At 49.1% G+C, this 13,688-nt stretch overlaps 1 protein-coding gene across 1 annotated transcript; it reads right to left on the bottom strand.

Moving 5' to 3' along the window:
* Window positions 1-705: 705 nt before the first annotated feature.
* KLHL26 (kelch like family member 26) lies at window positions 706-12,885 on the bottom strand. Its single transcript, XM_078600144.1, has 6 exons — window positions 12,766-12,885; window positions 7,390-7,572; window positions 6,002-6,404; window positions 5,058-5,252; window positions 3,297-3,459; window positions 706-2,444 (listed from the first exon to the last, which is right to left on the bottom strand). The coding sequence occupies exons 1-6, from the start codon at window positions 12,846-12,848 to the stop codon at window positions 1,615-1,617; spliced, it is 1,857 nt and encodes a 618-aa protein (XP_078456270.1). The 5' UTR covers window positions 12,849-12,885; the 3' UTR covers window positions 706-1,614.
* Between the last annotated feature and the right edge of the window lie 803 nt (window positions 12,886-13,688).

The following is a 13,688-nucleotide window of genomic DNA, read 5'->3' on the forward strand; positions in this document are numbered from 1 at the left end:
CAAGAGGTTATGTGGATGAGTGGCGGTCCTTGGTATGTGGGATTTCTATGGATACTTTACTTTCCTCCTGAAGGCACAAATGCTCAAGGAATTGATGAAGCATGCCAAGGAGCGTCTTTCGGAATTTTTTTTTTCCAAAGATTGGTCGATATTTTCTTGGTGGGGTTCCTTCGTGATGAAAAGCAAATGACTTTTAAACGTCAACAAACACTGCATGTCCGATCAAGTTGTTACCAATAGTAATGCTCACTTTGTCTTTCAACCTATCTAGTGACTTTACCGAAAGACCCAAAGCATATGAATTCCTGCAGTCACGAAGGCATTACGTCAATATTTGCTCTGTGTTCAAGTCAAATGTAACAATCAAATGACGTTGCATGCAAATGGTGTAGTTGCATAATAAAAAATGCATATTCTTTCAAACCAATCACATTTGTGCATATTTTAACGGATTATTAAATAAAACCCAATTAATTGAGATTTAAGTTTCAACTTCAAAGCCCTGTCACAGGTGGAAAATTACCTAACAGAATTTAAGTCGACAATGAGGGACAATATTTAAAAATAATTTTGTTAATGCAATCATGATATTTGAAGGTTAAGGCTAAAGTGGACCATTCGTTCAATTGTTTTCCAATTGTAACATTTTACTAAAATAAAAATATAGAACGTCTTTCACACGTAAATAAAGTGTTCACAAAATAATGTTGTTTTATTGCTTTAATTGCATTAAACCATTTATACAACTGTACAAAACCAACAATCATTTCAAAAAGCCTGCAAATGCAGTACACATGCCCAACAAACCTTTTTGAACTTCATGCTGCGCAGTGTCTGCGGTCAAGGCATGGACAGAACAGAAAGGGTGCGCTCATGCACACATGCAAACTCGTCTGCTGACAGTTTGTGCGAGCTCCCTCTTGGGGAGAACACCCACCTTCCAATGCCCTTGTACTCCACTGGACTGCCCCCTTCACATCGAAAACAAAAGACTAAGGCATGTAAGGATTCAACCAACCAGTTTGTATTAATCATAATTACAATTGATGTATATTTACACATGCATTGCTGGTTCAATAATAATTTCAGTGCTGCTGGGTACAGTTGAACTGCCAGTGACTTCATAGTTTGTAGGCAATATGCCAATGGGGGCTTATGTGGAACTCTTGTCATTAGGCACATTTTATGCCAACATTTTAAAGCACTTATTAAATTCACATTACTCTAGCAGTGAATAGTTGTGTATATCGGCAAGGGAAGCTTTGGTTTTGGGATTGTACCTCAAGCAAACAGTGTTTGGATTCAGTTATTAAAAGTGACATAACCACCAAGATAACCATTTGATACAAATGGAATTAACCGAGGAAATTAGGACAGACTTAACCTATTTTCTTACAAAATAAAACGTAAGTTAGCTATTTCCAGTCAGTAAACTTAATGTCTTACATTCCAAAAAAAAAAGGTTGATTTTAAATCACCGCATCACAGTTTTAACGACTTGCCCACACACCGAGTCGTGTAAAGTTTTGTTTCTTCAACACGCTTTCTTCATCCTCATGCGCCGCTGCCAGCCTTGTCGCCACCCCCCGCGCATTACCCCACCAGGCTTGGCCTCTAAGCGTCGTCGCCCGCAAACTCGTGCTGCGGCAAGATGGCAGCAGCGCAGCCCACTCCGGCAAACGACGCCGGGAAGTGCAAGTCCCTCTCCCACTCGTCCGTCTCGACGTTGTACACCTGCACCAGGCTCGTCACGTTGTTGAGCCGCCAGTTGTATCCGCCCACCACGTATATGCGGTCCCCCAGCAGGGCGCAGCCGGCCTCCGACTGGCCCGTCCGCATGGACGTCACGGCCGTCCACTGGTCGGCCTCCGGCACGTAGCACTCTGCCGCCAGCACGTCGTAGCAGCGCTCCACCTGGTCGGCGCGCCCCCCCAGCGCGTACACGCGTCCCCGCGCCGCCGCCATGCAGTGCAGCACGCGCGCCTCGCTCATGGCGGCGCGGAACTCCCAGGCGTCGCGCGACGGCTCGTAGTACTGGAGCGCGCGCCTGTCCTCGCCCGGGATGCCGTAGCCGCCCGCCACGTAGAGGCGCCCGCCCAGTGTGGCGCCCGCGTGGCCCCACGTGCGCCGCTTCAGTGCGCTCACGTACAGCCAGCGGTTGTCCTTGGGCGAGTAGCGCTCCACCGACGCCAGGCTGCCCGTGCGGTTGCGCCCGCCCACGGCGTACAGGGCGCCGTCGACCGCCCCCAGGTGGAATTGTATTCGGGCGTCCTGCATGGGTTGCAGGCGCAGCCACTTGCCGAGGTGCGGGTCGTAGCGGAAGCAGTCGCTGACGGCGCCCTCACCGCTGCGGTACTGCACCTGCTGCCCCCCGACCACAAACACAAAGTTGTCGAGCACGGCCACGCACGGGTGGCTGCAGCCCACCGCCATCTCTGAGAGCTCTGCAGTACAGACACGGGGCGCACAGCGGGTGCAAGCGGTCAGCAACGGTTCTGGAATGCGCGACGCTACCCAACAACTAATGTGAAGCCCCGGAGTGAACGTGCCGCACTTGGCTGCGCTACTTTAACGAACGAGTTGACGAATTGGAGCCACTGGGTGGAATTTCATGGAAATGTCCAAGCTGCACCCATAGCCAACTGGGTTAGCACTGAACTGAACTGTAGCAGTGCAAACAAATGCAGGTTATATGTTCACTCCAGCCTGCACAAATATCAACACTTTCACAATTTAACAAAATAACGAAAATTTACGCAAACAACAATTTCAAATGCGGCATCTTCTCCCACCCAAGTGCTTAAAGATAGCCCAGAAAACAAACCACTTAATTTGTACATATCCTCCTAGGCTGTGTCCTGAGCTCGCCAATGACAACGTTTATCAATTTAAAAAAGTAATATCACCATCAAGTCACATGCAGAAGCACTGCCAAAACGCCCTCTCATGGCATCGCTACCATTAATTCCAACGTGAGACGGCAGGCTCGACACTATACGTCAACATCACAAGTACAGCGCACGGTGGGAGCCGACCGAATTAAGCCAATGGAGCACAACGAGCGCTGGTAAATTTCCAACCCATGATGGTAGCCATCGATTTCACGAGCATATCGGCCAGTTTTATTTTGCAGGAGCAAATTTAAATTATTGAAATGCTTTGCGTAGACCCTGCTCAGATAAGTTCAAAACAGCACTCAGTCGGCTTTTGGGCTGCATTCACAAAGTGTGGCTGGCCGTGAACGACGTAGCAACCGCGCTGCGATGATGGGGGGGGGGGGGGGGAATTGCTCGCACCCTTGAAGTGTCGGGAGGAGCTGTCTGGGAGGAAGTGGACCTTGGTGCTCACTGAGCGGTCCAGGTCGATGTAGGGCGTCCCGCCCAGGGTGAGCAGCGACACGTGGTCCGAGCGGATGGCTGTGCGCGGGCTCTGCATCTCGTGCTGTCTGAAGGGCAGCACCTGCATTCGCGCACAGAGGGATGGGGGCCTTCAAATTGGCTACTGATGCAGAAGATCTTCATAGCAGTTTAACACGTACGCTGCCGCAACCAATATCCATATTGCAGGTTTTTTTTGGGTTGGATCACGTAAATATAAATGTCGTTAAACCCGACACAGCCAATTAATAATAATGGGCTTTTTTCCGGCAACAAAAATCGGGAGAAAGAAAACTGAAATTGCCCACATCACCAAATGCAGGGACAGACACGCACCGACTCCCACACATGAACATGGCTGGGTGTCAATTCTAAAATAGCGGTGCCAAGTACAAGCCAGCAGGAACACTTATTTCCTGCCACATTAATTATCAGGCACGTAGAGATTGCATAAACTCACATGTGTGCATGTGGTGAGGACAACTCTGGCAAATAATGAACAAGTTGTGAAATACATCAATTAGCGCTGGCAGCAATTACCTAATTTTTCCCTCCACAAGCCTCATGTAGCACTCGTCACACAATGTCTTCTCATGGTGTCGCTTGCAGTTGAATTGATAAAAGCCACGCGAGCGCTGAACCATATCTCCACCTTGTGTTCACCCACTCTCAAACAGTAGTCTTGAGATGTGGTCGCATTAGGATACTTTAAAAATACCAAATTGTATAGTCAATGGAACAGAACAACAAATGCTTACGCTTAAGCTGGCACAACATGAATCGTGCTAATTCAGTTGTGGCATGAAGTTGCGGCTTCATTGAAATTATACAAATTACAAGTGGTAAATTAATAACAGTATATCAATAAGGAAAAAAACCTCAACATGTCTGCTTATATTTAAAGTGATAAATATTTCTTAATTTAAAAAAAAAAACTTATTTTTCCCATCTCAGGTGAGACCAAGCAAATTATTTCATCTGCGTCCATTGTTCCCATCAGCTGAGCCAGCAATACAGCCCTCCCACCAGATGTGCATAGCTACAGTGGCTTCCTAAAAATCAGAAAATGCACCTTTAAATCGAGATTAAAAACTCATTACTTTAGAACTGATTTTTGTGTTTAGTTTGCCGTCCTTCCCCCGCACCTCCGATTAGCACGGTTGGCTACGCACGGTGCGAAAGAAGTTCAACACACATGCATGAAGGTGAAACTGCTCTAAAAGGTATCTATTTGGTGTTTGAACATCTTAACACCTGTTTTATTGGCAGCAAGGGTAAAATCTATTATTTTTGATGCTTTTATACTGGCAAAAAGGTTCCATGATATGTAGCTGCTCACCCCGAGCTATAAATGTTCTGATGCGTGTGGCATTGTCTTCGAACTGTTTGCCTTTTGGCATTCTCTGGTCTCGTACTGGTGAGATTAGGCCATAAAGAAGGCTGTCTCTGGTGTAGGCCAATCAGTTTAGAAGGCAATGCATATATTGTCTGAGCACGTTCGTTTGCATGTTCACAAGTACGAGTGGTGAATGTAGACTTGATTCCTTGCAACATCTATTTAGTGTTTGAACATCTTAACACCGGCTTTATTGCCAGAAAGGGTAAAACACCTATTCTTATTTTTCTATCGCGCGAATCGCGGGACACATTCTCTCCACATCTAGCACGGGGCGCACGGACCTGGAAGTTGAAGGCCTCGAGTAGGAAGCTGCGGCAAGTGGGGTCCTCCATCATGATGTCCACGGGCTGCACGTGATCGACAAGCTGCACCGAGCTCATGAGCGGAAAGCGCACGTGGGCGAGGACATCGGGCGCCACGCGCCGCCGCCCCTCGCTGTGCCGCAGCCAGCGAATCGCCGCTTGGAACAGATCCACCTGCCCCACGTCGCGGGCACAGCAACACACCCCACCACCCTATAAGCAGCCGCAAACCACGATCCTTGAAAAAAAGAGACCAAATGTCCAAATTTGGCCAGGGCAGTTACGGTTTTAGAACGCCTGTTCCTCCCCCCCCCCCCAGCGTACCGAAGCATTTGCTATCATTGGGATTTTGGATTAGCATAGTAGTGGGCGGGGCCTATGGGCAGTGAGCGGGGCCTATGAGCAGTCAGTGGGGCCAATGTCAGAAATCACCAGGCTTCTCTGGTGTGGGCAGGGATAGTGATGGAGTGGTCGTGACTTTTGGCTGTGAGCTCACCACCAGCTCCCGGTTGAGCCTCCCAGAGGTGCCCAGGCTGCTCAAGGGAATCGATGGCTGTCAGGGTAATGCCCCCAACATTGGTAACAACACACACTGTTGCCTACGTACGGTGAGAAAGAAGTTCAATATACAACACGTAACCACTTGAGTGGCCAGGTGGCATAGGGCACGACGCCCCACTGACCACCTTTTCTCGATGACCTCTTACATGTTTACAAATTGGGCCACTCCACTCTAGATGCATCCGATGGTTGGCAATCAAGGAAATCGGTATAGTGGGGGGGCTCACGGACCGAAGTCAAGAAACACTGGCTTAAAAGGGATCGCAGTGACTTTGTTTCAATGGTACAGCCGAATAATCTCCCAAGCAAAACCAGGAGCCGAGCAGGAGGAGACGTCAGTGCTCAGCGCTCGATCCTCTCACCTCGGAGCAGCACTGCAGCCGGTTGCTCCTCAGGAAGAAGACGAGGCGGTCGAGCGGCAAATGCAGGAAGTCATCTTCGGCGGCGATCTGCAGGAAGTGCGTGAAGGTGAACGCGTCGACCGACTCCTTGAGCGAGGCGAGGCTGAACGCCGTCGCCATCTGGCCCACGCCAAGGCACGTCTCCACGCTCATCGCCGACTTGAGGAAGTCCTCGCAGAGCCCCACGACGGGCGCCATCTGCAGGAAGACTGCGGCGCCCAGCACGTCCTCCACGCACTCCATGTCCAGCGTCACCTCGCCGCAGTAGGCGAAGTCCAGGATGTGCTGCAGCCCACGCGCCGACAGCCCCTGCAGCTCGATCTCGCGCTGGCTCGCCTCGCGCATGCCACCCGTGAACATGGCCCTGTGCACAAGAACAACAACCGTCTGGCTTACGAGAATGTCGACCATTCCACGTCGCCGTCGGTCATGTTCTATCCACTACTGGATGAAGGTTTTGCCAAGCAGTGACTGTCCCTCACGGTCATGTAACTATTAGGTTTTAAAATCGGCTCAGATGGATGTTCTGCGAACTTTCCATTATACTCAAAATAGTTAAACCAGTTTTCCTAAGATTTTAAACAAGATATGGAGATTTAAGAAAGGACTGCTAATTTGATGGGTTATTGGAATCCACACCTTCGTGCAATGGACAGACATAAGCAAACTTCCTTTCAGTGGGTATTGAGTTGGAGCGTATTGACAAATTAAACAAAGGGTGCATTGGCGATGCAATAGGGCTGACGCCTATTTGTTTGAAATATTGGAGCAATGCCATGGGGTCCGACCGTATTGTTGGGGTTCATTTTAGTAAGAAATGTTTCTACTTCCCTTCGTCCAAATGTTCTGAAGGACAATAGAGACACAGAATAATTATGGTCAGATGTGGCAGGATGAGCAACATTATTCGATGAAAGATTACTTATTTCAAAGGTATTTTACTGCTTGTACAGAACACTTACTCGAATGTGTCAATAATATTCTTTCTACCAGAAATATCAATGCCATTTATAGCCTATAAATTGGGCAGCCTTGAATTTCATGGCCGGCATGGCAAACGAGGGGGTAGGTGGCCAATACCACGCCCAGCCGCCTTTGTCTCCCCAGTGGTGATGTTTACACATCGCACCAGCTACTCATTTGAGACCGAGTCGACCTAGGGGAGGCCCAGGACCGGTTCAGGACTCGTCATTAGTGTTGGCCGCGAGCGGGAATCGAACTCGGTTCGCCGGGTTCGACAGCTCGGCGTTTCGCACAAAAAGCTCCACGTCGCGCGCACACACACCCACATGTTTCTTTTCTCTCCCACACTCATCTCCAAAGCGGAGGGCCGCAGAGCGCTTGGGCACCTGAAGTAGTCGCTGCAGGCGGCGAGCACGGCGCGGTGCACGCGGAACGACGCCTTCTCCACCAGCAGCGTCACGTCCAGGAGATGCCCGTTGTCGCGCAACGCCGCCAGCCCGCGCAGCAGGCAGCCGCTGTACCCGGCCGCCGTGAACGTGCGGCGCAGCAGGCTCGGCCGCTCCGTCGCGCTGTCAGCGCGGGAGACGCCCGAGGGGACCCGGTGTGCGAAGGAGGGGCAAGAGATGCGTGAGGGGGGAAGTAGGGACGGGGGGTTGCAGCAGCTCTCAATGTCACAGGCGAGAGCGCGTAATGATCCAGCCCCGCATTGATTAGCGTCAACAAGCCAGCAACCCTCATGCGGGTTGATGGATTGTGCAGATATCGCGTGTTTTCAGTCTTGCCATCTGATGGGCTTGGGGGGTGGGGGGCAAGAGAGGGCAGTACAGAAAGTAGGTTTACAACGTATGTATATGGAGTTCGGTGTTATCTGTCATTTGCGTAAGAGTTTTTTTTTCTTTCTGGGAGCACTAGTTTTCTTCCACTTGTGAAATAATTAATAAGGGATATACTGAGAAAGACCCATCTGAAAGAGCTCTGATATATGTTTAATAGCAAGTTAATAAAAACATTATCAGAGGGTTTTTTTCACTCAGGGAAAATAAAGACTACATTCCAGTCGATGAATAGACCTTAATAAAACTCATTAACTAATTATCCGAGATATTTCCTAAAATATACATACGAGAGAGGGCAACACTGAAACTTCTGAACTTGAACACCAGTTAGCCAGAACATTGGAATATTATTCATTGCATATGTTCACCAAAGCAGCAAAAGTATAACTTAAGATTAAATTAAGACCATACAAAATAAATGCAGGACATTATTAATAAATTGACAACATAGATCGAAACAAACTTCAGTTCATACAGAGTGACCGACCTGTGTAGGGTAAGGCAAGGCATGCTTACCGAATCAAACACTGAACTTGCTCGTGCAAAACATCTCATTAAAAATTAGCATTACAATTGCGCTCTAAGAGGTACTGGCAGTTGAACGCAGCCAATGTTCACACCAGCCACAACTCAAGTGGGTGTGCGTGGCATTAATTTTAGAGGCATTTCTGACGAAGTGTTTATTCCCACCGTGTGTCATGCTGTCACCAACTCACTCGAAGTATTTTTGACAATGAATCTTCATTAAATAATGAAAAACACTGCAACGGCCAATAAACCATGTTCATCGCTCCAAGAAACGTTCATTTGTGTTCCATGTGAGAAGTGTCCAACAAAAATGGCCATTCCACCACTAGCTTTGGGCTATAAATGGGATAATGATCAACTCCCCATGCTCTTTGCAAAAACTCTTTTTACACCAACTTTTTTCTGCTGTATTTAAACCCACGTTTGTTAAACTGCGGTGGCAACGTACTCCACCAACAACAATTATCCTCTCGAAATCTGTCCTGTAAAGCAGGAGGTTTCCGTTGAGGCAGGGACGTCGTTACGTAAATTTCCCTCGATGTGATATAAGATATTCCGCGCGCTATATTGACTTTCAAAATGCACAGCATATAGGTGTAGGGGATCTGCGAGCCACCCTCACGCACACGCAAACACGACATCACCCGGACCAAGGCGTGCCAGACGGGGATGTGTATTGGAGATGGTTTAAAGGGCGCTGTGGGACGGATGTTCGAGGTTGGTTGTGGAACGAGTGTAGCTGTGCATTGATGAATTAAAGAAGTGCTTCAAAACATTCTCGACTCCTCTTCATAGGTGGCAATGTGCCTGGAGGGCAGTTGGCTTTGTGTGAGCAAGACATTGATACTGGCCTCCAATGCATCCCCACGGTATAGATATACACGCGAATCTCCTATATACATTTTTTATTTTAAAATCCTACGACTCAACATTATTTTTGATGCACAGAGTATAAATTATTTTATAGGTCAAAAACATATCTCAACGAGCGAATTTTATCGAAAATTATATAACTTGTTTTTGGAAAGATTTCAAAAAAGCATTATTATTGTTGTCCTAATCTTTCATCCTTTAAAAGTGTTTAATGTGCAAGTATGCTTGCGTGCATGCCAATGCCTTTTCAAACATTAAACAAAAAGGCTTCAACTCTTTCCAAAAATGGGTGACCTTTCTAGGATGGTATACACAAGGAGCACCCCAGTCCCAGTATGTAAGGTTTGTCCTGGCACAGCAGTAACAATCTCCTTAGAGATGTAACAAAGCATAATACAAATCAGTCCAAAATTATACTGAGGAAGGCTATGACCAAATCGGGTTTGAGGTTTGGCTAATGTTTTGATTGGCAAGCACCATGCATAACAGGTATTATAAGCAGTGAGGCTACTTTGTGGGCATTACAACATAATCAATTGTTGTACTACACTTCTATGCTTCCGCATCGATGCTGCCCGCCTTCACCAACCAGGGATACTGACCTGCAAGTATGTTCTAAACAACCCCTTACAATGCCAGCATGGTGCGGAGAGGCCCTCATCCAGCAGTGCATTGACAAGGACTGTAACGTGTACACATTATACGTCTCTCACAGACACACACACTCGTGTAATCTGTGTGCTAATTCTCGGTAATGAGAGATCCTCAATTGTATTGGAGGAGCAGCTCAATGCCGGATTGCCACACCGGTGCTTGAATTATTCACGCAGAGTCGAGGGCGGGGAGCCTGCCGGGACAGCCATGAAAAGCGGAGCACAAACTCGTGCGGTGATGAGTGAGAGGTGACAGTCACAATCAACGCAATGGGCACGAATGAGCAGTGTTGCACGGGTTAATGGGGCAATGCACACGGTAAGAGGGTGAAGTAGCCGCCACTCTGGGGGTCAGCGCGGGGGGTCGGCAAACCTGCGGGCTCTTCGTGATGTTATTTTATTCAAGGAGCACATTGCGGCTCTTGAAATATTGCATTTTTTAAAATCGAATTTGAAGGGGAAAAAAAATGGCTCTTCTCGATATTTTGATCGCCGACCCCCGGACTTGACACATGGCCAGAATTGATTGTTGCGTCGACGTACGGGTACGTGTGTGCATGTACGTTGAACTTCTTTCGCACCGTACGTAGCCAACGGCGCTAATCGAAGGTGCGGGGGGGGGGTAACAAAACTAAACACCAAAAAGCAGTCTTTAAAGAAGTGAGCTGTCAATCTCGATGTAAGTGTTTAGCTCCAGCGGCTTCCACGTGCACGTGTTACTACGATGCCTCTCCATTGTACCCAACGCCAACACACCGCCATTGGCCACTAAGTGACTGTGACGTCACCACGGCGCCTGTGCCAGGCCAGGTGCACTTCTGAGGCCACGTGAAGTGTCGAAGGCTCTCCAACACCAATAACAAGTCATGCACTCGCTGACAGTAAGCGAGTAGGCAGAGTAAGGGGTCATCCATTGAGTAGGTAAGTCAAACATCTATCAAAACTTGACCCGTCCCCCCCCTCCCTGTACGCACGCGGACTTTTTACACCCCACCCCCCCCGAATCCTATAGAACGGCCGATATTTAACCCACGCAGAAACGATCAAGGATTAATTATATCAACGTGTTTAAGCAGAGTCCACCGCCGGACTATCTAACTCATTTGAAGGCCAATGTAGACAAATTATTATCGAGGCTTCACCCCCCCCCCCCCCGTTTCCTATGCGTACGTAACATTGTCAATAGACCCCCCATACGCAAGCGAACGCATGTGGCTTGACCCCCCCTCCATGCGTACGGACTAAATGAATGGCCCCTAACGCAATTACACTGACCCACACGGGTGGCCGAGTCGGGCATTAATAAGTTAATGTTGTTTTAGTGTTTCGAGCCACAAGCGCATTCAAATCATGAGACCGTCAAAGTGGTTATTTCTGTGTCAGCATGCTGCACGGGGTTTGGTTGCTCGTTCATCAGTGGCCCCGTGTGTGCGCATTAGCGTGGTCGAAACTGTGCAATGCGTTCCTGTGGGGATTGGCAGATCCTGTGGTACAAGCGATCTCCCGTCAGACCATTAAGAGTTCATAATGCATTATTGTACATGATGATAGCATTACAGTAGAGTTGTCAATGCCATCGTTGATGATCACGTTGTGTAGTTATTGCCGTTACTAACACTGTTTTTTTTTAAATATAAATGAAAGTAATGTATTGTTATTGCTGTAGTTGTGGTACATAGCTATGTTAATAGCCTTACTGCTTTATATTAAGTATTAGTTTTTGCTATTATCGTATGACGATAGATTAGTTATAATTGCTATTTTCTTGTATTTAAGAGTAAACAGCTCTTAGTTGTGACTGTAATTGTTAACGTTGTTGTCATTGCTGCTCTGGTCTCTGAGGAACACCACAACTTGCTGGGTGGGCCGACTCGCACAGTGCCAGCCTGGGGAACACCACCACCACCACATCAACCCCACCACCACCATATCAACCCCACCACCACCATATCAACCCCACCACCACCACCATATCAACCCCACCACCACCACATCAACCCCACCACCACCACCACCACCATATCAACCCCACCACCACCATATCCACCCCACCACCACCATATCAACCCCACCACCACCATATCAACCCCACCACCACCACCACCATATCAACCCCACCACCACCACCACCACCACATCAACCCCACCACCACAACCACCACATCAACCCCACCACCACAACCACCACATCAACCCCACCACCACAACCACCACATCAACCCCACCACCACCATATCAACCCCACCACCACCACTACCATATCAACCCCACCACAACCACCACCACATCAACCCCACCACCACCACATCAACCCCACCACCACCACCACCATATCAACCCCACCACCACCACCATATCAACCCCACCACCACCATATCAACCCCACCACCACCACCATATCAACCCCACCACCACCATATCAACCCCACCACCACCATATCAACCCCACCACCACCATATCAACCCCACCACCACCACCATATCAACCCCACCACCACCACCACCATATCAACCCCACCACCACCATATCAACCCCATCACCACCACCACATCAACCCCACCACCACCACATCAACCTCACCACCACCATATCAACCCCACCACCACCACAAAATCAACCCCACCACCACCATCAACCCCTGCACCACCACCACCATCAACCCGACCACCACCAACATTCACAACTCACCACCAGTAAGCAGCACCCTATCACCACCATCACCAACCACCACTATTGCCCGATCACTACCGGCACCACGGAACCATGCGCACCACAAACACCATCATCAGCAGCAGCAGCCTACCACTACCGGCAACACAGCGAGCAGCAGCATAGCGAGCAGCAGCAGCACGAGACCGCCCTCCCCACCACCTGCTGCCGCCGCCGCCGCCTCCGATGTCTGCGCCGCTAGGCTCCATCGCGAACTCCACTCCTCCTGCCCCAGACTCCGCCATCTTGCCCCGTCCGTGTCACGTGACTGAGAATGGGCTGCCCCCCCCCTTTACCGTTGGTGTCAGTTACATCACGTGACTGAGAATGGGCTGCCCCCCCACCTCACCACCGTTGGATTCAGTTACACCACGTGACTGAAAATGGGCTGCCCCCCCTCTCACCTCGCCACCGTTGGTGTCAGTTACACCACGTGACTAAAAATGGGCTGCCCCCCCCACCGTTGGTCTCAGTTACACCACGTGACTGAGAATGGGCTGCCCCCCACCGTTGATGTCAGTTACACCACGTGACTGAGAATGGGCTGCCCCCCCTCTCACCTCGCCACCGTTGGTGTCAGTTACACCACGTGACTGAGAATGGGCTGCCCCCCCACCGTTGGTCTCAGTTACACCACGTGACTGAGAATGGGCTGCCCCCCCCCCCGAAGTGGCTTATCATCGTGTGGACATCGACCTACATAGCTCAGTGGGTCTTACCTGGTTAAATGAAAAGTTTGGTTTAACTGCTACCCCCCCAATCCATGTGACTTGATCATGCCCCCCCACCCAACCACGTGACTTGATAGTGCCCCCGACCCCCCACCACGAGACACCAGTAGTACCCCAGTCACCACAGGCAAATTACTCCGTTCGCAAATTGAATCGTATTTAATGTCACTTAACACTGTGATTGAGAATGTAACATATCAATAACCATGGCAACGTGGAGCTCCTATACCATTGGCTCAATGCTGTGAACAGCCCCGCTGTGGTTTTGGAGCCCGATGATTTTTCTGTACAATACCATGTTGAACTTATCATTCTTGGATCTTTCGGTAAAGTCACGTCGATAGGTTCAAAGAA

This window comes from Lampetra planeri, chromosome 13, assembly GCF_965212315.1.
Source record: "Lampetra planeri chromosome 13, kcLamPlan1.2.h2, whole genome shotgun sequence".
Classification (NCBI taxonomy): domain Eukaryota; kingdom Metazoa; phylum Chordata; class Hyperoartia; order Petromyzontiformes; family Petromyzontidae; genus Lampetra; species Lampetra planeri.